General features: G+C 38.7%; 1 protein-coding gene across 2 annotated transcripts in view; it reads left to right on the forward strand.

Annotated features, from left to right (window-relative positions):
- DENND3 (DENN domain containing 3) overlaps positions 1-26,544 on the forward strand; it is a 45,448-nt gene that overhangs the window by 11,935 nt on the left and 6,969 nt on the right. For both annotated transcript variants that reach the window (XM_089518044.1, XM_089518043.1), the window contains exons 5-20: positions 2,105-2,216; positions 3,980-4,099; positions 5,022-5,240; positions 6,752-6,873; positions 8,126-8,281; positions 12,283-12,379; positions 15,659-15,762; positions 16,275-16,456; positions 17,129-17,650; positions 19,174-19,436; positions 20,065-20,235; positions 20,649-20,778; positions 21,200-21,307; positions 22,301-22,437; positions 22,716-22,876; positions 24,331-24,464. In XM_089518044.1, the coding sequence (XP_089374170.1) occupies positions 2,105-2,216; positions 3,980-4,099; positions 5,022-5,240; positions 6,752-6,873; positions 8,126-8,281; positions 12,283-12,379; positions 15,659-15,762; positions 16,275-16,456; positions 17,129-17,650; positions 19,174-19,436; positions 20,065-20,235; positions 20,649-20,778; positions 21,200-21,307; positions 22,301-22,437; positions 22,716-22,876; positions 24,331-24,464 (2,738 nt within the window). The remainder of the gene's footprint in view (positions 1-2,104; positions 2,217-3,979; positions 4,100-5,021; positions 5,241-6,751; positions 6,874-8,125; positions 8,282-12,282; positions 12,380-15,658; positions 15,763-16,274; positions 16,457-17,128; positions 17,651-19,173; positions 19,437-20,064; positions 20,236-20,648; positions 20,779-21,199; positions 21,308-22,300; positions 22,438-22,715; positions 22,877-24,330; positions 24,465-26,544) is intronic.

Genomic DNA, 26,544 nt, shown 5'->3' on the forward strand with positions numbered 1-26,544 from the left:
AAATTTTTCATTTTGTAAACAATTAGAGACAGCCTAAAACTCACAGTGAAGTTAAGAAATAAAAGCTATATAAGTGAACCCTGGAATCTTGTAAATACAACTAATCACTACTGGAAGGACTTTACTTCTACACTGTTCTTTGTGCTACAGGATTAGAAGTTGTATATGTATAGGATACTTCTTCAGTCAGAAAATGTTGAGGGAAAGGGGGAGAAGGGTTGTGGAAAATAATTCATGTTAACATTCTACTTTGCAGTATGCAAAGGGATCTTGTAGCACCTTTGAGACTAACTGTACAAAAGAAGTTGTAGTGTTAGGTTTCATAGCTACAAAAGCTTATGCTACAACATCTTATGCACAGATAGGGGGGATACAGATGGGCAGAAAGGGGCGGCGATAGAGGCCACAGCAAACAAATGCTGCAGCTTTCACTGGGCTTAAAAAGAACCTGCTCCCAAAGAACTCTATAGAAAAAATGAATACTGTATAGAAAATGTGTTAGAAACCTGGTGTTATTTGAAATTTAAGCTTAGTATAATTGTAGAGGTAGAGAATGTATAAGCTTTTCATTTTGTTGACTTGGTTGACTTGGTCAAGACTAGATTAGTAATTTTATTGGTAATAATATTAATATAATAGAGTAATAAAAAGAATGGGTAAATGTGTCTATTAAAAATAAAAATAAACGAAATATTTTTTTTTGGCAATGACAATTCGGAAAAGTAGACAGTCCTGAAATATTTGTTTACTGAGATAAGCTTCTGATGATAGTATTTTTATATTATTTTAAGAGTTTATGACATAATAATAAATTATTGAAAGTCATTTGTAAAGCTTAGAAAGTTTTGGTGTTGTTTGTAAATAGGTATATATGTTTTTGTATGTTGGCGGGTTCTTTTTCTGCTGCATGCGAGGTGCCATTGGAGCCCTCGTGCGCACCAATGATGTACGCATGGTGCAGCACCATTTGGACACTGTGCCACACGTACGTCATCATGGCGAGCGCTGTGTGGATGGGGGCGAGCCGTGATGGCACCCGGGCAATGCGTTAGGGCTCGGGACCATGCGGACGCTCAACTCTCCCGAGTTCTAAAATTGGCCCCAGGTTGGTACATAGCGCCAGTATGTACCGGGCCTTAGTCACTACAAGATCCCTTTGCATGCTGATATTCCAGACTAATGCAACTGTGGCTGCACCCGCACTACAGAAATAATCCTGTTTGACACCACTTTAATGGCCGTGGCTCAATGCTGTGGAATTCTGGGAATGGAAATTTGTTACAGCTCCCCAGTGAAGCTTTCCAGAATTCCCTAAAATTGAGCCATGATAGTTAAAGTTACGTTAAACTGGGATATTCCTGCAGTGCAGATGCAGCCTGTGTCTTTGAATTCTACTTTACAGTCCTGGTTGTTCCTTTGTTTGGGATGGAAGTGAGCAAAGGCTGTTTTTGTGATCTCCAAAGTCCCTGTGCAACATCCCTAACTTTTTGGGCTCCAAAATGGCCATTAGTACTCCCCTAAACCCTTTGGAGAAAGTGTTTGGCCAGTATGCCTTTAACAGGCCGTCTCTCTTGAATATGGAACAAAACGGTCAGTCACAGCCCCCTTCCTATATTGTCCTTTTTACTAGAAATTATTTTGGGAAGTTTGGGGGATGAAAATAAAGAGAGGACAACCCTCCATGGTCCTGTAGGAGGAATAATTGCATTCCCTGATCATTTTCAGTTGTTGATAATTGCTGTAGGATATTGAACTTCTGAATTTTGAGGGTGGTGCACTCATTTTGCATAATCGTGTGTTACATCTTTTGTGTAATGAGTTGCTCCGTTTGTAAGCGCAGGGCTTAAAAATTAAAAATTAATGGCTGCATGAATTAGTAAACTCCTGGAAGGGAATTTCTTAATGTTTACCTATCTTTTTACTTATTTATAAAATGTATCAAAATTGTATTACTGTTATGTTGAAATAAAGACATTTAAATGTAGAAGATAATATTTTTAATGAATGAAGTTTCTCCTAAAAATAACTTTGAATTCCACCAAAACAGTTTTGTCTTCCTTCTAAATATATTTAACTGTTTATTTGCTCTTATTTCTGATTGCAGTTTACTGGTGCAGTTGAAACCTTACAAGGATTTAGATGTAGATGACCACATAAAAGAATTTGCAGCTAAACTCTCTTTAATACCCAGTCCTCCTCCAGGACCACTCCACTTGGTAATTATTCAAGCTACTGAATTTGATCTGCTACATGATAGTTTCCTGGGTGTTTTCTTGGGAACATTATTTTTCTTTGGACTCTTAATTTTGAAGAGCCTTTTCCATGGTAGATCCTTAAAACAGCAAAGGCTAATACTGTAATGCCCAGTTTCCCCTTCCCATTTACCTTGTTCTTACCTCATTTTTCCAAACTTTATTCTCCTTCTTCCTCTGCCTATGCTGGTTCTTTCTTTTGCAATCCTGCCTATAGAGTTTCTTTGTTTTAGGAGAAACTTAAATGCTGCAGCACCAGCAATGCAGGTCATCATTGCCAGTAGCAATAAAATAGCAATAGCAAATACATTTCTATACCTCTTATCAGTGCACTTAAGCACTTCCTGAGCTGTTTACAAAGTGTAAGCTAATAGCATAGTTAAGTTCCAGTGATGGTGAATGGCAAGGACGTGCTTTACTCTTGTGTTTCCTGCCATTCTACATCCCCCTCCAAAAATAAACCCATTTTCACTTAAATTTTCATTCTGGGGTGGGGTGTGGAGCAGCCTGGGGAAAAGATTTTGGGGCAGTAGTGGCATAGGTAGGATGGGTTTAACACATCTTGCCCAATGCTCTCCTGCAAACTGCCATTGCTATTGCTTCATAGCGGTTGAGCAATAGCAAACCAGAGTACACAGTTCTTTTCTTGTATGTATTTTTGTCCCTGGTTTTCACTGTCTTCTGCATCTGTTTCTGTTCTGTTTTTTCCATGCTGCAGGCTCTCATATCTGCTCTTGCTGGTCCTCATGTCTCAATCAAACGAATGTTTCACATCCTTCAAAGATGTTAGACTGTCTGCATAAATTCTGTTGTTCACAACCTCAGCAGTAGATTTTTTTTTTAAAAAAATGATCTCGACAATTTCCTTTTATGGGGAGATTATGAGATTTTTTGGGGAGGGGGGGATAATGGAGGCAGACTCCTTTGTAGGACTTGGCATATTTAATAGGAGAGTGTGCCATGAAGATATTGCATTCACTGCAAGCTGTAGGAGGATGCTTAGAAACCTTATCCTTTCTCTTTGTCAAGAGTCCCTTCTAGGGGCTGTTGTCAACTGGTGACTGATCACAACAGTTTCCAGGGGACATTTCGCAATCATTAGAATGCAGGACAGTTCTTTATTTCCCCCTGGCCTTCTAGTCTTTGTGACACAAAGTCACTGAGTGATGCAATTAATGTATGTTTTCTGTCTGCATTATAATATTGACCTTGTGTAGCAACTTTTCATAATGGTGCTTGAAATAAAAGTAGTACAGAGATTATTCACTGGATGTCAGCTTATGTAATACTAGCATTGCTTTGTCTTATAAGTATACAGTGTTCAGAAAGTCACCCGCTATGTGAAGAGAGCAATGGAAATGTACATAAAGGGGGAAGTAGTTGGCATGCTCCCTGCTCTTTGTGGTGTTTGTGCTCCCTGGATTCTGAATGCTTTTGATAACGGCAGATAGTAGAGATGTTTTATTTGTTGCCAGTATTTCTGTTTTGTTTCGTCTCTTCATGTTGTTCAGAAAAATATAAAAAACATATTAGTATAGTCAAGTAAAATTAGTAATACATCAGGTAATCCTGCAGCTGGTTTGTATATATTTTGCATATAACATCTATTTTTGTGATTTTTGACACACATTTCTTTTTGTTTGAGCTTGAAAAATAAATAATAATTTCTGTTGTAGCTGGTGGTGAATAAACCATTGACTCAATGCTCATGTCTGTTATTCCTGTAGGTATTTAATATGAAACCCCTCCAAGTGATATTCCCATCTCGGGAGGATCCTGATAGCCCAATTATTGATTTGGATCTACACCTTCCCTTCCTTTGCTTCAAGCCAGAGCAGGTTTTACAGGTATATTGTGACTTTTCCCCCAGAAGCTGGACGGTTTCTCTCTGTGTTTGTCAAATTGCACTGTATTGCTATAGCCTAGTATCATTGAAATATTAAATGAACTTTCTTGAAGGTTTGGCAATGACTGTGGGAGTGAATACACACATGAGAAGAATAACAGTGTTGTGAATGTGTTTTTATTTTGTTTAAGTGTTTGTTCAGGCCACGCGTCTGGCTGAAACAAAAGCTGAAACGATGAAGCAAAAAGCCTCAATGAGAGTCTCTCTTGCTATACACACATATACACACACTGAAGGAGCCTCCGAGTTTTACCCACGACCTATCCACAGGTCATGGCAAAATCCATAATTTTGGCCCCAAAACCTGACCTCGACTTATACATGAGGTCGACTTATAGTTGAGTATATATGGTGCTTCTACTGCTGAGTCACATAGAACCATCCAGCTGGGTAACTGAATGCATTTGAAATGAAACAAACTAGTGAGCAAAGGCAGGTGAGAGAAGATAGAAGCATATGCAATTTTGCATGATGTACATTGTAGAGAAAATTAATACAAACATTTTTCTCCTAAGACTATGACCTAGAGTCAACATTAAATGGTGGCAGATGCAGGATGGATAAAAGGAAACAATTCATGTTGTATGTAACTGAACTGTGGATTGGCTTCAACTATGTAACTAAATTGTGGGATTCACTTCCACAAGTTGTGGTGATGGCCATCTTCTTAGATGTCTTTACAAAGGAATAGAACAAATTCATGGACATTGGAATATGACACTGGCTGTTGCAAGGGTTACTGAGATAATGTACTGGACATGCTTTGAGCATTTGGCTTTGTCTAAATAAATGGAAAAGTATTATATCTGTTGTGTTGTGTCTTCTCTAAATGAAAAATCAAGATACCTTTTTTCTCTTCCCAGATAATGACATGCATTTTGACTGAACGGAAGATTGTTTTCTTCTCTTCGGACTGGGCTTTGTTAACACTCATATCTGAATGCTTCATGCTCTACCTGCATCCTATTCAATGGCAACACACTTTTGTACCCATTCTGTCTCGTCAGATGTTGGATTTTGTAATGGCTCCTACATCTTTCCTCATGGGATGTCACGTTGATCACTTTGAAGAAGTTTGCAAGGTTAGTTGCAGCAGTCTGAATGGGATGTCACTCATACTCGGCTTCTCCTTTGATTTTTAGAGAAATAAATAAATGCCTGTTTCCTGAAAGTTCTGGAATGAGTTGCATGTATTTCTTCTTTTGAAAGACTGTATGTTGTGTATCAATCATTTTGATAGTGTCCAGAAGGAGGCAGGCACTTCAAATATTTTAGTAAAATACTTATACTCCACCCTTCATAAAGTTTTCATTTTTGGCTCGCAAAATGATAAATTACGTGAAGATAGCAATATCACCAAAATAACAACAATCTTATGGTTACTTTACTCAAACTAACATAATAATATTCATTATTTTGCAAACACTGGAAGTAGCAAATGTCCTTGTTTATTTTGTAATCAGAATTCAAGGTTGAGTCTCCCTTTTCTGAAATGCTTAGGACTAGAAGTGTGTTGGATTTCAGATTTTTTGGGGAATACTTATATTTGCATATATGTACATAATGAGAACTCTTGCAGATAGGACCCAGGTCTAAATAAAATTCATTTGTTTCATTTTATACAACATTTTAAATAATTTTGTTCATGAAACTAAGTTTGTATACACTGAACCATTAGAAAGCAAAGGTGTCACTTTTCTCAGCCACCTGTGAAAAACTATATTTTTAAAGTATTTTGCATTTCTGAATAAAGGAGACTCAACCTGTATGTAGTGTAAACACAAAGTCTAGGTAAACGACCCAGGAATCGCAATATTTATTTATTAAACTATTTATGTTCTGCCCATGTTTGAAGATCTCAGGGAGCTTATAATAAAATCAATTTAAAACAAATAACCATAATGTATTAAGATGAAAAACATATTGGAATATCACTTAAAACTGGGCAATTTCAAACCTATTAAAACAATTTTAAATAATGTAACCATAGGATAAGCGCAGCCTGAATAAAATCAGTTGTGTCCAAAATCTTCATTAAAAAGCTAGATGGATAAATGTGAATAACAAATGTGAATAAGATGTGTTCAGGGTCATTGGGGTTTAAGGGCCCTCTTTGGAGAAAGAGTGAAGATGATGCACAGACATGTAATCTGCTACTTACTTGGAAACAACAGTTATCAGTAGATCAAGGTGGGAACTTAATAGTGCTCCAGAATATTCTTCAGCCCCAGCCATACTGGCCGGTATGGTCTGACAAGTAGGGTCTGAACTCTGTTTTTCTTAACATTTTATCCAACGACATAGTCCTGCTTTTGCAATAATACATGCATTTACACACAAAGCTTTCCTAATTCTGTCACAGATGTAGAACATGGAAGCTGGGTATCCAAAGCTAATTGTTTTTTTCAATGAGTAATAAAAAACCCTAACAACACTTGATTCATAGATAAAATTACTTGCCATTGTTAATATTGGCATGGGTCAGATTTACTAAGCTTCTTAATTATCTGTTTAGAAATGCTATGTTTAAAACCATTACTAACCATTTTTTGTTTTTTAAACTAATTTTTGTTTTGTTTTTTTAAATGAAAAGGAAGCTGATGATTTAATTCTGATTAACATTGATAATGGTGATATTGCACAGTCCAAGTCGTCTGAAGATGAAACTGAAATTCCAGATATTCCACTGCAGGCGGGAAGGATTTTTATAACACGGTAAAAAGAAAAGTTAATGAAAAAATGAAATCTTGGAAGTGTTCAGGATACTTGGCTTGCTTCAAGAAATAAAATACCATGCTAGACCAGAACAAAAGAGATTATTTATGTTGCACATCAATTGTGTTTCCAAGATAATTAATCTGATTTTCTTCCCCTGTTACCTCTTGTTTATGCTGTGGTTTAGATCCATAAAACTCAGCTTCAAGGGTTTTTCTATTATAGTTGCCCTGAATGCCTCCTGAAAAGCTGATCCTGAAATCATTCATTCATCCACCCACATTCATTGCATGAAAGTGCCCTTTTTCACTCAGGAAAAGCATCTGTGTTTACTAAATTATTAGCAGGAAATACTTTAAGCAAGATTGGTTTTGCTCATTATATTAAAATGACTGTTTCCTGCTTGAAATACTTTGTACTTGTTAACCAAAATCCAGTGACTGGTGTCGGGCGCTGTGCCAAAATACAAGCTTTTTTCTTTGTTAAAGAGACAACAAGATTATTCAGGAACGGATTGGCCAAGGTTGGATCTGTGGTAATCCTACCTCATGCCATGTTTAGATACTATAAGCCAAGGAACCTACTATTCATGTTATGCATCAAATATTCGTTTATTCTTCTGTTTAGTGTGAGAAATATTTAGAACTGGGTAGGAAGAGGCCAGTACTATCTTTAGTAGAATTAGAATGCTTCTCTTGTTTTGGAGTAGAGGGCCTAGCTGGGACAACTTGGCAGCTGACAGGCAGTAAAAGTAATGTAAATTACCTAAATTGTAATGATCATATATACATAGAATTGATGAGTTTCCAAAATCCTCTCCCTTTGCATGAAAGAGGATGAGAAATATGGGTTGTGTGCACAGAGGAATTTTGCAGTTGGAGAGAACAACAAAGGATGTGCCGTGTATGAGCCAAATTGTGTTGGCTTGAGCTGAATGTTTGAAGACAAGTACATAAGCATTCCTCCATGCCAGAGCTCATTTTTGGGGTTGGAGGAGCTGAGTTAACTTGGCAGTCATCCTCCAGATCCTGCATACGCCAAGGTTCTTGTGTACCTCAGTAGCAGTCTCCTTAACTATAGGGACCCAGTCTGGTTCCTGTGTTTCTGTTATAGTATGCTGTACACCCTCATTCTGGGAGCTGCATTACAAGCAGTAGTAATCAGAAAGTGACATTCAAGAAAAGCATAAGTAGACATTAGTTAAAAATGCAACAGTAATAAGGAATCATGTTTTGTTTCCTTGTTCTTACAGGGTTGAAAATCTTCCACTACACTATGACCTAGAACTCTGCCACCTTAGTTCCTGTACAGATCTTGGTGAAATACAGTTGCGTAGGAGGAAGTGGCAACAGAAGCTAAATTCTGAAATTCAGCAGATTACTCTGCAGTTAATAGTCAATATTTTTAGGTATGTGAGGAAAGATGTCTTGTCTAATGTAGTCCTGGTGCTTTAGATCATTAACATTTCTTTTATATATATGAAATTCTTTTTCTGTCTTCTGTATTAAGTAAAGGAATAAGTAAGGGTTTGAGTGTGATGCTTACTACTGAAGGTTAACATTACCCTAGTTTACACTACAGTACATATATTTTTAAACTCTTGGGGCTTCCAGGAGAGGTGAGAATGAAAATTGTATCACAAACTACTCAATTTTGTGAGTTGAGATTGCAGATAATTCAGTGATTTAATTCTGTGAGGTTCACAGGTTGGCAGTATCATGTTTTGCGGACAGAATAATTGGTCAGTGAAGGGACCATCTGTTTCTGCAAGTTTGCATCCCCATATGTTCCTCTGTCTCTTGCTCCTTTCCTTTCAACGTGATATGATATATCTCCACCAAGGTTGCTAACCATGTCTTTTTTTAGTGAAAGTTTAAAAAAATACCTTCAGATTTCCATTTAAAGCACAGTATCTTTAATGTTAACCTTAGTATTAGCATTTTTTTTTTAAAAAAAATAATGGATTATTATGATTACACAAAAAGGAAGAAAACATGGGGAAATGGAAAGGATAAAATATATGAACATAGATTAGGAATATTCATGGATATAACATGACCCTATTTCTAAAGGTAAAGGGCACTGGGAATTGCAGTAACCACAAAATCATTGCATCATTTCCCCATGCATACAAAGTGATGCTCTTAATTCTACAACAAAGACTTGTACCATTTTTGGAGTGAGAAATGCTAGATGTCCAAGCTATGTTCAGGAATGGAAGAGGGATTAGAGATCATATTGCAAACCTATTTTGAATAATGAAACACACCAAAGAATTAAAAAAAAAATCAGCCTATGTCTTATAGATCATAGCAAAGCTTTTGATTGTATTGATCACAAAAAGCTATGGAAAGTGCAAAGGCTGGGTTACATTTGAACATTAAGGCGCGTTACAGACCGCCATAAGGGACATCCTCAGGACGTCCTAGGTTTAAAAAGGGGCGTCACTTCTTGACGCCCCCAAGCCTAATACGTCCTGAGGACGTACAAGATGGCGGCGTCCCATCTACATGGAGGCCGCCATGATGGCGTTATGAACGCGCCGCCTCCAAACGAGGTGCGCGGATGTGACGCCTTCGCACCACACGAGAGTGCTTAGTGCGCCCTTTAGTGGGTGCAGGAAGGAGCTCCGAAACGGAGCTCCTTCCTGGACTTGCAACGCTGGCGCAGCTTGTAGATGGCTGCGCCCAGCAACGCAGAGGAGAAAGGGGCCAAGCGGCCCCTTTCTCCTCTTCCCCGCCGCCGCGGGGTGTCCTTGGACACCCAAGGACACCCCTTTCCAGGCCTCGGGGAAGTGGCCTTTTGCCACTTCCCCGCGTCCTGGAAAGCGGCGGATTGTGGTCTCAGCGGCTGCCGCCCTGGCCACTGAGGCCCCGATCTGGCGGGGAAAGGGGCGAGTGCAGGCCGCCGCTTTTCGGCGGTCTGTAACGCGCCTAAGAAAACAACCAAAAAATAACTATAGATGATTCACATAACTTTAAAAGAGACTATGAAGACAATGAAATATAGAGTGCCCGTGTCATACGTGGGCGCGCTTTACGCGGCTTGAGCATAAGCGCTCAAGCCGCGGGGCGTGCGCAGGGGCGGAAGGGGTGGCGCGTCCCATTCAATTGAATGGGCACGCGCGCCCGTTGCGCCCCCCGCGCCACCGCGCACGACCCCCATTGTTTCCAATGGGGCTTGAGCATAGGCGGAATTCGCCTTACGTGGATGGATACGGAACGGATCCCTGCGTAAGGCGAAGACCCACTGTACTTCAAGATTTTCCACACCTTGGCTCAATCCTTGATCAGTATAAGACTGCAGTCAAGAAGTCAGAAGACGACTAGGATTTCGAGGGACAGCTATGAAGGAACTAGACAAGATCCTGAAGACAAATACATGGGTTCATGTCTTAACCCTCCCTAGATGCCAGGATGATTAAACTTAAGACTCTCATACTTTGACCATATCCTGAGACATGAGGCACTAGAAAAGATAATAATGCTTATCAGCTTATCCAGAGTGGCATAGTAGTTTGAATATTGGATGACCACTATGGAGACCAGAGTTCAAATTCCTGCTTGGCCTTGGAAACCTACTGGTTGACCTTGGGCAAGACACTCATTCTCAGCCTCAGAAACCTTTGTGATATGTTAACCTTAGGGTAACCACAAGTTGAAGGCACACAGCAACAAGGTAGAAAGCAGTAAGAGAAGAGGAAGACTGGATTCAAGATGGATGGACTCAGTCAAGGAAGCCATGGCCCTGAGTCTGCAAGACCTTAGCATGGCTGTTGATGAAAGAGTGACTTGGAGATATCTCATTCATCAAGTCAAAGTCAACTTGATGGCAGTTAACAACATTTTATTGAAGAGGGCATCAATAAAATACACATTCAAGGCTGGTTAAAACAGTAATATTTTCTGTCCATTGAATGATTGAATTAACTTCAGTACGAACATAATGCTACACCATGAATAATTAAAAGAGAATGAGTGTAGATGATGGAATTTAGAGTGGTAGGGATAGGTAGATGGGAGTCCATGGGTATTAGAGATCAAGAAACATCAGGTTGTAAGATCAGTTATGTGTCTTTGCAGCTGCTTTTAAAAAAAAAATTGGCTGAAAAAATTAAAGTTGGAAACTTGTCAACATGTTATCTTGTAGAGTTGGAGAAAAAGCCATGGAAACCGGAAGAAAAATCCAGAGAATGCACTGGATATCCCTGAGACAGTAGTCAGGCATTCTTAGCTTAGATATTATCATTAAAGATTTAGGAGAAGACTTTATGTTCTGACAGATACTTGGCCAAAGTTTTTCTAGTAAAGTGATGCTTCAAAGCCAGTGAGTATTCTGCCAGTAGAACTGAGATTTCTGTTCTTTCTCTTGTTCCAACTTTTCCTTTCTTCTTTTTTCTACCTAGTGTCTTTTCTTTCTTCTATGCATCAAAATCTGACAGTGAAGGAAAATGCAAAATGTGAAGCATTTGTTGCTAAAAGATGTGAATTTGTGTCTTACACTAATTAACAATAAGGTACTACATGCTGATAACCTGTATCCCTTGGCAGCATGCCAGTTGTATCCTGCTCCCCACTCTGGGTTTTAAATAATAAGAAATCAAACTCTAAAATGACAAAGAACTGGAGGATTGGGAGGCTGGGCACTTACCACATTAGAAATCCTGGGGTACGGGTAACTCATGATAGATCTATCAGATACTAGTAACTCTTCATTTATAGTGTTTTAAAAATTCTTCTCATCATTTCATGTTTGTGGGCTGTTGGGGATCATATGACTGGTAACGTTGGTTTTGCTGGACTTCCTGTTGATCTAGCGAAATATTTCTTACCTTGTATTATTCCGTTTTTTGGGATGCCTTGCTATTTTCTGAAAATAAATCCATGCTATTTTTGTTTTACTAAAATGTCTTACAAATTTTCCCCTACTTCCTTGCATTGTTTTGGATCATTCAACAAAATGGAGAATGGCTAATTTTATGGCATTCATGTTTATGGCATTCAGGTATCTCAATTTAACTTTGAGAACTTCTAAGAATTATATAAAATGCAAGTGCTGTATGTTTTTAAATGCATGAATGTTAAAGACCTTACCAGTTTTAGTTCCTCTTCAGAATAACTAGTTAATTGCTTGTGAATCTGTTTCCATTTGTAAACATAAAGAACTATGATGAAAAATGTATTTCTAGTCTTCTACTTGCATTATGTCTACTTATATCTGATTTTACATGTGGGGATTGATCTATGTAGAAATGATAGCCCATGTAAAGATTAACAAAAGATTTTTACAAGCATTAGAGTCAGTGTGGCCTTAGGTTGGTACCTAGAAGATTTCTATCTGTGAGATCAGTGAAGATTATATGTATGAGATCTTGAGCTTTATGTAATTCTCTTTTTGAAAAATCAACAGGGAGGTGAAAGACCATTTGAATTATGAGCACCGAGTATTTAACAGTGAAGAATTCATGAAAACAAGACAAATAGGTGATCAGCCATTTTACAGAAAGGTGAATCTTCAGAATTTTTTTTGAATCATTTTATAATTTAGATTAATATTATAACAAATGCATTTGAAAAAGAATTTCATTTTTTGTGTGATCTGTACTTTCCTTTAGCTTGTTTTGTTGTGGCAAGTACTCCCCCCCCTTAAAATAAGTAATATTCCTGTATATTCATTAGTCTCACTGAAGTGTTTAATCTTAAATTGCTGTAGGTTGATTGTACCTTTTGGAATTATTATTTTCTTTGCATATTTCTTAATTGGTTGGGTGCTTTGGGCAGTGTGCAAGTATTTAAAATGGGTGGGATTCACCCAGCCTTCCAAATGTTGAACTCCAACTCCCAGCATTCCTTATCACTGCCTGTGTTGGCTAGGACTACTGAGATTTGTAGTCTGACACCATTTGGAGGGCTACTTGATTCTCACCTCTGATTTAGAATAATTAAGGTGACTGTTAAGCAAAGCTTGTAGGTTATCTTGTGAGTGTTTCTGAAGTTCTTATGGAATCTTTGGTGTCTGCATAACTGTTTCATAGCTCTTATTATTGAATATGCATGCCACCTAGAGGATGAATTTAGCTAGAAAATCATATTTGGGAATTGAGAGAGAATTAACTAATGCTGGCAAAATTCAAAGACATAGCTGTGTTAGTTTGAATAGTGTGGAAAAGGATATTGTAGCACATGTGGGATTGAGAGAAAGAGGTTTATACCATATGCCAAACTCAGGAAATTACAACAAGCATTCCTCAAACTATATTACCCACCATATGAAGTTAAAAAAAATAACAACAAACAAGGGAAGACGTGTACCCAGGGCTAATTTATTACAGAACAGACCAAAGACAGGAAATTACAGAACCCACTAACAGTCACATACAGGTTCCAACTGAAGCCAGACATATCATTGGTGAACTACAATCTGTTCTGCACAATAATGCTGCCCTCTCACAGGCTCTTGGTGACTGACCTTTATTTGCCTACAGATAGCCTCCCAATCCCAAGTAGTTACTTAACTACAGGAGGACACATAACATAGATGGGGAGATGGGTACAAGACCTTGCCACAAGCCCAGATGCCAACTCTGCCCACACATCTACTTGGGAAATGTCATCACAAGACATAATTGGAGGTATTTTCACTTGTTCATCCTCTAATATGATATATTACATCTTCTGTCAACAATGTCCCACAGCACTCTACATTGAGTAAACAAGCTAATCTTACACCAGTGGATAAATGGACATAGATAAGAATAGGAATAAGAGTGCATAAAAATCAGTTACACAACCCTTCAATCTTACTGGACATTACCTCTCAGATCTCAGAACAGCAGTCCTTGAACTAAAGACCTCCAAGGGAAGGGGAAACTGGAAAGAGAAATAGCAGTTGAGATATATCCACAAACTCCAGTTCATTGACAGTGGGTTGAACATGAACAGCATATTAGAACACTAGTTAATATTCCACCCTCATGAGGGCTTCCTTTTCTGGTCCCCAGCCAGCAACATACTAGATTTAGTAACTCCCTCCACCATTCATGTGGCTATATACTCATCTTGGCTTTGGGCAACATCTTTCCTCCCACCCCTGTCCACCATCAACCATAGTTGAAACTGAACTTTTCACCCTATCACAACACCCACAGGCTTTGCATTTCTACTACTATTCATACACACAGTCTGCTCATTCTTGGTACAGTATATAAATGTCTGTCAATGGGCACTTTAACTCCATTTAGCTGATGAAGTAAACTCAGGCTACGAAAACCTAAGCTGCAGACTCCTTTCTCTCAGTTAGTCTCAAAGATGCTGCAATATTCTTTTGCAGTCCCGGCAAAACAAGCTTCAGTATAAGGATAATCAACTTGCAAAGTCACAGGAGCAGAAATTCAAAATCTGAGATATATTCAGGCTTCAACTGAATGGTTTAAAAAGATCTCTGAGCCCCAAACTTTCCAGTTTGCTATGTTGTGCATTGTTTTGGATTTATCCAAAGCAGGGCAAGGTTGTGTTCCTTGAGAACCGTGAGGCTGAGATGCTGATGTGATGGCTACAACTTTCCCAGGGTGAAGTCAGAATTGTACACTGTCACATATTCCAGTTTAAGAAACTGTAACATTATCTAAGGTGCTACTTTTGAAGAGTGAGGGGAAACAGCAGGATGTACAAAATATTATTGCTGCTGGTGGCATATTATTAGATCTGCATTAGGTCCTGGTTTATTTGCAAACCCCCTTTGCTTATCTCTAAGGCCCTTAATGGTTTGAGAACAGTGTTATCTATTTAGTTTGGGACTATCTACAATGAATGGTAAGGATTCTGCAGGGTTCTAAGTAGACCTGTTTTCTCAACCCTACTTGGATATCAGGGATTAAAGTAGGATCTTTTGTATATGAAGTATGCACTTCACCACTAAGCTACATGCCTGCTCTCTGTTCCTCATGGTACTATCTGCTACTTGAGAGGTGCTGGGAGATGTGTGTTAACTTTATGTCTCACTACTTTCTTGTAGCATGGCTGGTAGGCTTTCTTTGTTGAGGCATCCAGATCCAGAAGTTCTTCACTGAGGAAAAGTGTTCAGCTTCTTCTGTTATATATTTTCAGGAGTTATCCAAGATTGACTTCTACAGATAGGGCTTCCGTGCTGCTTAGTTTACAATCCCATGTTTGTTAATCTCATTTTGCTTGTTTGGTTATGGTCTCAGTTGTGTATTTGTTTTTTCTGTTTTAACAAATGTTCTATGTACTGTATTGTATTTTTTCGTTACGTATTTAACATGTTGTTCTTGGCCACTTTGAGTAGCCGTGTAGGTTGAAACTGCAGCTTGTAAATCTTAAGTAAACATTATTGAGAATGAGAGTCTACTGTTTTCTTTGCCCTCAGTGATGCCAGCTCATACTTGACTCTGGCCATATATTGCTGTGAAATTTTTCTGTTCATGAAATGATCCTGGGCAGATTGCATGGCCGCTCTCCAAGGAAGAGGTGGTTTTTTTTATAGCAGTGTTGCAAAATTGCAGCAAGATTAGGGAAATAGTGTTGCTAAACAAGTATTAAAAATACATATGGTTGGGGGTTAAGAGAGTCTTTTGGAAATGCCTTATGAACACCTGAAAGCACTCCTCTTTCAAGAAGAGTGAATCATATGATGTTTTGGTACAGTCTTAAATTAAGTATGCTAAAACACACTTTCAATAAAAGGTGGAACCTCTGAAGTTTTGGTGCCAGGAAACATCTAGCATTTTGAATATGCCAGGATATTAATGTTCTGTTTTGCGTTATAGGTATTGGAGACCTATATGTTTCACTTTTTTCTGAAAGCTCGCCTTAACAGAAGGATGGATGCCTTTGCACGCCTTGAACTCAGCACCCAAACTGAAGAAGATAGGTAAATCACTATCACTATATAATTTATATTTTTGCCAATGTGAGGTCACCTGGCAAAAGAACTATTTCGTTCCCACTGTGCATCTGGTATCTTCATGACATTTTGCTTTAAAACTTAATTTAAAATATATGTAATTATTTGGACACATAAAATAATTCTGTGGCTTGTTGCATGTCTTTTTGGAGTAAAACACATTCTGGTTTGTGCTATAATCTAGGTCTTGAAAATTCTGAGGATTCACAAGTTCTCTGAATGGAAACAGAATTTGACACATGGTGAAGAGATTGGCATTTAAAAAAACATATGAAGTTTATAGCCCTTATGACTGCAGAGAATTACTTCAGAAACATATACATACAGAAGAATTAGGGGCCTAAAATTAGTGTGGAGTTGGACAGATCTTCTAGACAAGAATATAGATTTATTTGTGGGTATCATCAGGCAGTGGTGGGACCAAATAATCTTTTGATTGTAGACATAACACACAGATTATTTTATATTGTTTTTATTAGATTAAGTTCAATGCTTGATAGCCCAAGGAGACTAACCATGGAGAAAATGGTTTCTAAGAGATTTAATCCTCAATACATGATCAGCAAGCGAATGGGAATGAGTTTGCCTAATCTGCAAGACATCGATCCGAAGGATGGTCCAACTAGGAATTCTTCTCTTCGTTGTATAAACACTAAGCACAGTAAGCTGAATACCATCATTGTTGCTTTATTAGTTTTTTTATTGTTGTTTTATTAGTATAGACAGACATTGACTGTGAAACTTCTATATGTTAAGGGACAAAACTCAACCTTTCTGTGATTGAAAAACAACAACAGACGTCTGTAACTTTATTCATGTACCCATCTCAGGAGGAAAGGGGAAGTGACAGAAGTAGCAGCGCCGTATTAGGGTCACTCATCCAGTGAGCTATACAGACACGGTGCAAGCAAAACTCTTTAGAATTGAGGTCCAGTCCATTGCTCCTCACTGTTATCAGTCTGTCAACAGAGAGGAGAGATAACAACTATATGAAAGTATGCAGTGTTTCTCCATCTTCTTGGAGGCTGTTTGCATCTTGTGAGCCACAGGCCTTTGAAAGACCACTTCTTGTTGATTAAGACTGAATAGGTCATTAGTGTAGGGAGCAGAATGCTTATTCTGTTTGTAACGTGTATGGCCCAACATATTGATAAAGCAGTCTCATCTCTTACTAAACAACCAGAGCATGTTTTGCAGAACAGTAACATCTTAGTGTTCTTTCTCAGAAGAGAAAATATGTAGTAATACATGGCTTCTTAAGGTCAGTAAAACCAGACAGCAGGGAGTATATAGCAGTAGTCAGTGAGCTTTTCACTGTCTTCTTTTTTTCTAGCTTCAAAACTGATTTCGAAACCAGTGAGCACTTTCAAGGTACCAGAAATCCACTTTCCTCTGGTGGGTCAATGTGTCCAGTCTTACTACATTGATTTTAACAACCATCTCAGCAGAGTCATAAATATTGTGTCCCCTGATAACTCTGCACTTCTTGCAAGATATTTCTACCTCCGAGGACTTATTTGTTTGATGCAAGGAAAGCTTCTCAATGCACTTTTGGACTTCCAAAATCTGTATAAGACAGACATAAGGATATTCCCTACTGACCTTGTGAAGAAAATGGTGGAAACACTTCCCCCTTCTGACCGCTCTCAAGCAGATCAGAAACCAGAACTGAAGAGACTGATAAGCCAGGTGTTGGATAAGCAAAGGGAAATAACCAAGGTGGATGACCACGTGAAAAATTTTGAGTTGCCCAAAACTCATATGCAGTTGGATGACTTTGTGAAGCGCATTCAAGAATCTGGGATTGTGAAAGATATAGACACCATACATCGGCTGTTTGATGCACTAACAGTTGGTAAGCAAAATTAATAGAGAAAGTTGTTCACATTTTGAAGTTTTTGTGAGAATATTTTATGCTCACACTTCTCTTCTGCCCTGTTTGTGTAAACATGCCCATCTCTGATATGTGTATTGCCTGGCAAATCTAAATATTAGCTGATATAGTTCAGTGGAGGATGTTCTGTTTAGATTCTGAAACATGAGCTGAAATCCCTAGCATGATTTTATATTCACTGTGATATGACAGGCATTATATGGGCCAAACAAGATAGGGGAATGGGGATGAAGATTCTCTTCTCAGTGTAGCAGGGCAGTACTAATGACTGTCTTACCAGGGGATTAAATGCCTACTGTGGTAAATTGCCAATTGGCAAATGGCTGTCTGTATTTATCTCTTCTATGGGCCTGTACAGACAGGCAAAATAAAGCTGCTTCGGGTCACTTTGGAGGTATGCTGTTTAAACGACACACACATCTTAAGAGGCCAGAAATTGTGCCAAAGCTGTGCTCCAGTCCTTAGGACTGGAGCATGGCTTTGGTGCGGCTTCCGACCATTTAGGATGCATGCATCATTCAAACAGCATACCTCCAAAGTGACCTGAAGCAGCTTCATTTTGGCCTGTCTGTTCAGGCCCTATGTTTCACACTTCAGATGGCAAGAATACTTTTCACCTGTACCCACAATGTGGGTTGATGATTGGAATACTGATTATAAAATTAATAATCATTTGACTGTTGATTGTCTTTAATGTTAATGGACTGTGCATGTATTCATATTTGGGTAAAGCTTTTTTTTTTTTTTTTGCATGTTTAAGTATTGCCCCATGTTGTGAAAGGTGAACTCTCTTGCTATTTCAGGGCATTAGCCCAAATAATGTTATAATAGCTTGATAACTGTAGGAGTAAAATGAAGAGAGAAATTCTTTATTCAGGAGAAATCCTTGCTCAGTCTTCTCTAAAAATGAAAACACATACCTATACCCTACAAGATACCTTAGCTCTTTTTGTTGTTACTCTGCAGCACTATTATTCAAAACACTTGGATTTTAAATGGTTCTTACCTAATGCAGATATAATTTAATTGACTTTTGCAACTTAATATGATTCAGTTGATATTTTATTCACATTTTAATTGTCTTGATATGTTTACTGCTGAAAACGAGCATATTGCTATAGGTTTTCTGGAATCTGGCAATGCAAATATTGGCTTGGCTTGGAGTAACGGAAATTTGATGCACTGTGAAGTCAACAATAGTGCTGGGATGTTACACTCAACCGTTGTTTAGCAAGATGAGAACAAACTGCATAGGGCAGGCTTTCTAAATCAGAGTTCCCACAGAAAATGTCTCCATTCCCTCGCTGTGGCTTTCATTATTTGTTTTGATACTCAGGATTTGTATTAATTTTCCTAGCCATGCTTGGAAATTTCTCATATCCAAATGAGTAACACTTGTCACCCCTACCTCAAGGAATCATCCAGTTTTTTAACATACAGATTGGATAGAACTGTTAATGGGAAATATGGTTCTTTACTTTTAGGGCAACAGAAACAAATAGATCCAGAAACATTTAAAGACTTTTACAACTACTGGAAGGAAACAGAAGCAGAGGCTCAAGATGTCAACCTACCCCCTACTGTAATTGAACACTTAGACAAAAATGAATGTGTCTATAAACTATCAAGCTCAGTTAAAACTAACAAAGGAGTTGGAAAAATAGCAATGACTCAAAAGCGCTTGTTCCTTTTGACTGAAGGAGGCCGGCCTGGATATGAAGACATCACAACTTTTAGGGATATAGAGGTGAGTGCGATATAAAAAACTCATTTTTAAATATTAAATGCTAATAGATTTCAGACTCACGTTGGTTTCGTAAGGTTTTACAAATGGAAATTTCTGTAATTTGGGACTGATTGAGGTACTTAATGGAAATATTTGTGGGAACCTTATCTAAACAATACTTATAATCTTGTGCGGAACTGATATGTAATACCTCAGCCTTTGGCATTAATTTTAACCATATTATCTTTCATTTATTGTTAATTGTAATACAAACATCTGGAGTAGTTTTAGCAACTTGTTCAGCATTTGGAACAGCAGTGGAAATTCCTGCTATCACATTTTGGGATTCTTGTTCAAACCACAACTTGAAGTCTGCTTCCGCTCCTCCTTCAAATGAAAGCAGACATGTTAATATGATCCTATACTGTACATAAAATAGCCTAGCATGCTGTGGTGACTTCAACTCTCCTTCTAATTTATACAAAAGCAAATCTTTGTATGGAGATTACAATCTAGTGAATTGAAGAAACAATGTATGAGTTTCATAAATGATGATGGCGAGATGGGGACGAAGAGAATAACTACAGTGGCAGTGTTGTAGCCACACATTTTCCAATCCTAATTTGTTTTGTCTCTTTCACCCTGTCAGGAAGTGAAGAGTACTACCGTGGCTTTTCTTCTGCTCCGGATTCCTACTTTAAAGATAAAGGCCACATTTAAAAAAGAAGTGTTTGAAGCAAATCTTAAATCTGAGTGTGATCTTTGGCACTTGATGGTGAAAGAGATGTGGGCTGGGAAGAAGATGGCAGATGACCACAAGGTCAGGCACATTGTATTTTAACAGCTGACATGCCCTTCATTGTTAGCAGCAGTGTCCTGCATTCTGCATATTGCTTATCATTTTGTGGATTTTTGGATTCAGTTCTTAGATGCCCTTTTAAGTTGTTTAAGTTAATGTATTAGATATCCAAGAATTTCATTGAAATTGTCTTTTTAAATGTTCCAAAGGAAAGCTTCCTCTTCCTACAAATGCAAAGGTATATTTCAATAAAAAATTGTTTTATAAGGTGAGACTTACATAGAATTGCCTCCTAAGAGACAGAAGGGCTTCAGATGTAATCATACACATTTCTGGGAAATACACAATAAGCTCTGCTTACAGAAACAGAAAGCACAATGAAAATTATGGCTTTGCTCATCTGCTTTTCTTTTCTCCCTCCACCCCCACCTTAGGATCCTCAATATATTCAACAAGCACTTACCAATGTTCTTCTAATGGATGCGGTAGTGGGTGCATTGCAGTCTTCCAAAATAATTTATGCTGCTTCCAAACTATCTTACTTTGACAAGATGAAGAATGAAGGTGAGCTGGCTTAAATGCTTCTGCTTGACCCATTGTTCCATAAGAATATTATACACAACTTTGCTGTGTCTCCCATCATGCACCTGTGCCAGCAGTTGAGCCACAATACTGTGGCCTGGATTCTCTTTGTGGTTCCAGCTAGAGTAGATCTACAAAAACAGTTATTGCACATTGGTTCACTATGTACATAAATCCCATAGATTCAACAGGGCTACTCTCATTTGGACTACTAATGGGATTTAGGCCTGTGTTACAGAGTTGGGGTGCACCTCACAGCCCCTAATCAGCCAATGGAGAAAGAGGTGCTGGTGATGATGATGATGCCAGGAGCTTTCTTTTATACAAGGATCTTTATTTCTGTGGCTTGCCCATTTTTTCTCTTATACATGAGTATAACTTGTACTTTTGTGTTTTGTTTCAGTGCCGATGATGGTTCCGAAAACAACATCAGAAACGCTGAAGCACAAAATCAATCCATCAGTGGGTGAAACATTTCCACAGGCAGTGGAAGTCTTGCTTTATACACCAGGTGCGAAATGTTGGCATACTGGTACACCCAAACTACACCAAGACTGACATTCTATCTACCACATTATGTGGGCTAAATGATATGTGACACAGTAGTTCGAGAGTCATTCCTCTGATGGCAAGAACATGTTAGGATTGGTGATGTGGTGCTTTGTAAAATAAATAGAAGTCCTTGAGCAAAAATACTTCATGTTGAAAAAATAAGAATTCTTGTAGTCTCACTGTAAGACATCAAAAATACTGCTGTTGTTCATGGTGCAGTCCTGTGATCTGCAAACTGGGACAACCATGGTTATGCACTTTTTTGGCTAGTATGTTTTACATCACTTTAACTGTCAGGGCTCAATGCTATTGACTGATTGATTGAATCATTCATATAATTTAGAGTACTTATACCCCACTCTGCTGCCACAAAGGCTCTCAGAGTAGCTTACAAATTGTTAATTAAATGTGAACCTTTATTTTTTTTATTTATGAAGGTTTTCATGGCTGGCATCCATAGGGTTTTTTTTTTTGGGGGGGGGGGTTGGGCTATGTGGCCATGTTCTAAAAGAGATTATTCCTGACGTTTTGCCATAGCTAGCATCTTCAGAGAAATTAGATGTTAATTATATGTTTCCCTGCCTCAGGCTTACAATCCAAAAAAGACATACAGAAAAGGGGTAGGGAATGGCAGTGGGGATGGGGAACAAATCCAGCAGATATTGTCAGTTCTTCTCTCCCTCCAAGAACAGGATAATGGTAGTTGGAATGGAGGGAGAGCCCTTCTTTTGTCTCTGGGCTAGGCATGGTAGAATGCTATGGAATTCTGGGATTGGTAGTTTTGTGAGATATTTAGCCTTCTCTGTCAGCTCTGGTGCCCCACCAAACTAGAAATCCTATAATTCCATAGCGTTGATTAAAGTAGTGTCAAGCTGCTTTATTTCTGCAGTGTGGCAGCAGCCTTAGTGATGATTCCAAATTTATTTTTTACTCCTTTCCCTTTAATACGTAGGACAGCTTGATCCAGCAGAGAGGCATGGAGATGCTCATTCAAAATTATGGTGTGCTTTAAATGATGGAAAGGTTGTTGTGTTTGATGCATCTACATGGTCCATACAGCACTGCTTTAAAGTGGGGAACTCTAAGCTGGTAAGCAACATTTACTATGGAAAACCTGCAGAAATTGGATTCTGTGAAAGGGTTGTTTCATATCAGTGCAGCCTTTTGTTTTTTGTGATGTTAGTTTAATTGCTTATGAAGTTGTTTCTTTCTAATTAGTCTGAATTATGGTTTTGATTGATACTGTTTTATTCATTTACTTGAGTCCCATTCATTAGAAGAAAGCTGGGATATATATTAAATAAGGAAAAAAGGTATGTTATTTAGGCCTTCCACTGTTTAATTCTTATTTTTTCATATAAATGCAGAAATGTATGGTAATGGCAGAACAAAGTCAAGTATGGATTGGTTCACAAGATTCCATTATCTATTTAATCAATACCCATAGCATATCTTGTAATAAGCAACTGAATGACCATCGCTTTGAAATTGTGGACATCATTGTGGAGAACAGAGACAGCATGTCCAGGTCAGTAGAATACAGAGCGTGGCTTTGCCTGTTGTTTGCTATTGAAGGCCACCTGAAATTGTATCATGAGCAAGAGTACTTCATCTTATTTTATATACATCTGCTTGACATAATTATCAAACCTTTACCAAAGATGATTCTAGGTGTGAGGCAACACCTGCAGATAAGGCCCTTATGATCTCTTCCAACTCTATGATTCTATGATTCCAATAGATTCCACATGTGAGCTTGTTTGTTGCTGGGCACCTTCAAGTCATTTCCAACTTATGGTAATCCTAAAATGAATCTATGATGGGGTTATCTTGGCAAGATTTGTTCAGAGCAGATTTGCCATTCTGTTCTTCTTAAGGCTGAGAGAGCGTGAGTTGCCCAAGGTCATCCAGTGGATTTTCCATGGCTGAGCTGGGATTGAACTCTGGTCTCCCAGAGCCCTAGTCTGAAACCACTACTCAAACTGGCTATCTATGAGTTTATATAACCCTTCACTTTTCATTATATATTTCTGACATGTAGGGAAATGTGATAGAATTCCTGTTTCCTTTGGAACCTTCTAAGCTAAGTTGGATAGATTCAAGATAAGGAAGCTTATTGTTTTGGGAGATCAGCTTTGTGATTCATTTTTCACTGTCTGAATATTTTAACTCACACATTATTCAGCTGGATGACAGAAGGGACCATTTATAAGGGCAGTGTAATTTGGCTGTCAACAAATGTGTAATGAAGAAATGAGAGCACATTGTGTGCATATTTGTCTTGTTCAAAGTAATGGTTGTACAGGATAAAATCCAGATACCCCAAAACAAGGAGGTATTCCTGAAAAAACAAAACAAAAAAGCAGGGAATGATTGAAGGAGCAGAAGAATAGAAGATACAGGGTCAGAATCCTGTTGGTATACCTTTGCTGGTATAACTATGCCAACATTCAGTAGAAAAAAAGAGCCAATGTGGTGTAGTGTTCTGAGCATTGGACCTCAACTCTGGAGACCAGGGTTTGAATCCCTGCTCAGCCATGGAAAAGCACTGGGTGACCTTAGGCAAGTCACATTCTCTCAGCCTCATAGGGAGGCAAAGACAAAGCCCCTCCGAACAAGTCTTGCCAAGAAAACCCCATGATAGATTCCCTTTAGGGTTGCTGTAAGTGAGGAGAGTTTTGGAAGTACACAACAAGAAGTCAAAAGAAGGATATCATGGCCATTGCAATGGAGAAGCAAGTTAAACATTGGCGAAATAAACTGCTCAAAGCAAATCAGTTCAGTGTGCCTTCCTTTGCCACTTCTGAATGACCCTGGAAATAGTGTGACTGCTAAAAATCCACAAAAAGGATTATGTCCACAATGACACTGACTTTGTATTTTGACTTCTGTTTGGGCTACATACTGGGTTGTATAGTTTTTTTTCTCTTTTGCTTTTGTAACAGTGAACTGATCTCTTATGCTTTCCTTGCATGTGGGCAGTGAGGCATATTCGTGCAGCTTAGATGGCACAGTGATTGCATGGAACATCAGCACCTTGAAAGTGAACCGCAGATTTCAGCTAGCCTGCGAGACACTAACTGCTATCAGATTCCACAATAACCGACTTTGGTGTTGTAAGTTTTTTTGTATTATTATTATTATTATTATTATTATTATTATTATTATTATATCCCACTCTTTTTGCAGAACTGGGACTCAGAGTGGATTCACAATATTAAAAAACAATAAAATAAAAACATATTGTTCCTTTGGAATATTTTTAATTGAGAAATATATGCTTTAGAATGAAGAAAGTCTTGTCTAGCTTCCTTCATTTTGCTTGCTTTTTGAAGGTGGGATCTGTATTTAACCTTGTGCTTTCAGCTGTAGTCTGCTAAAGCTATTAAGCACCTGGTTCATTTCAGTTTAACTTCAGGGGTGTGTGTTGTGATGTGTGCGTGTTGTAAATCTAAACATGTTAATGTATTTGCCAGAGGCTTTTCTACATAGTGGGAAAAGATATTTCCCTGGCAGCATGAATGTGATCAAATAAGATTATTTATTTATTTATTGTATTTCTGTATTGTCTCCTAATGAACAAGGGCTCCCAAGTTAATAAGCAAATAAAAACCAATTAAAAACAATACAAAGATAAAATATTTTTAAAACATTAAAATACTCTTTAAAAATTCCTAAGAGTGATCTGAAAACAATCATACTTTCTAGTTTTGAAACAGTTAAAACAACAGTTTCAAATATTGAATGCCATGTGGTGCAGCACTGTTTTGGCTGCCTACTGGAAGCTTAGAAGAGATAGGGTCAACCTAACTACCTTGGGGATGGAGTGCCAGAGTTGAAGCATTGCTACAGAAAAAGCCCTCTTATGTCTACCTACCAACCTAACTTCACAGGGCATTGGGGCACATAACAGGGGCCTCTTCTGAAGATCTCAGATTTCTGGCAGGCTCATAAAGGAGGAGATAGTCCTTCAGTTACTATGGCCCTAATCATTAGGGTTTTGTAGGTCAACACAAGCATTTCAAATTGTGCTCAGAAGCAAAGTGGAAGCCAGTGCAGTTCTTGTTGGACAGGTGTAATATGGCCTCTAAAATGTACACCTGACACCAGTCTGGTTGCTGCATTTTGCATTCTGAACACTTCTGAATGCTTCAAAGGCAGCACCATGTAGAACACATTACTGCAGTCTAGTTAAGAGGTAACTAAGGCATGAACCACTGCTGCCAAATCTGCCTTCCCCAAGAAAGTGTGCAGCTGGCCCACCAGTCTAACCTGGGCAAAAGCACTCCTGGCTTTCCTGGAGCAATGCTGGGCTCAAGAACATCCCCAAGCTACAAACCTGATCTTTCACATGGAGTGCAACCTCACCCAGAACAGGCTGTGAACCCAATTCTGGGTTGGTTTTCCTACTGACCAGCAGCACTTTTGTCTTGTCTGTTCACCTACATCCAGTCCTTTACTGTATCCAGATAATGATTCAGTGCTACCACACCCTCCTTTGCATCAGTCATAAAGGAGAGATAGAGCATACTGATGATAGTGAAGCCCAAAGCTCTGGGTGACCTCTCTTAGTGGCTTCATGTAGACCAGGGGTAGGCAACCTGCGGGCTGTGGGCCGGATGCGGCCCGGCAAGGCCTTGGGACCGGCCCCAGCCCGGTCCTGCCGCTGATTGCCACTGGAGCCTTTGGCCTATCAGGAGGAGGCGGGCAAGGGGGGCAAGTGGCAGGCAAGGGGAGCAAGCGGCGGGCAAGGGGGGCAATTGTCTATAGAAGCCTCTGAAACATGCATTTATATTAACATTTTTTAAAAAATCAGCAAATTTTTTAGCGTGTCCTCCATTTTTATAAAAGTGTCCTCCATTTGAAATTTTTGTCCTACATTTGTCCCAGTTTATTTATTTATTTAATTCTTTTTTTTTAAGAAAATTAATTATTTATTTTTTGGCTTCGGCCCCCCAGTTGTCTGAGGGACAGCAACCTGGCTCAAAAAGGTTGCCTACCCCTGATGGAGACATTGAAAAACATTGGGGGCAGTATTGAACCTGGCGGAACCCCACAGGTTAATGGCCAAAAGGCTGAACAAAAGTCCCCCAGCACCATCCTCTGGGAACATTCAGCCAAGAAAGATTGGAACCACTGCAAAGCCGTGCCTCCAAGTCTCATAGCAGCCAGATGACCTAGAAGGATAACATGGTT

Source organism: Sceloporus occidentalis, unplaced genomic scaffold, assembly GCF_023333645.1.
Source record: "Sceloporus occidentalis isolate IW3139 unplaced genomic scaffold, rSceOcc1.0.p SCAF_3, whole genome shotgun sequence".
In the NCBI taxonomy this organism is placed as follows: Eukaryota; Metazoa; Chordata; class Lepidosauria; order Squamata; family Phrynosomatidae; genus Sceloporus; species Sceloporus occidentalis.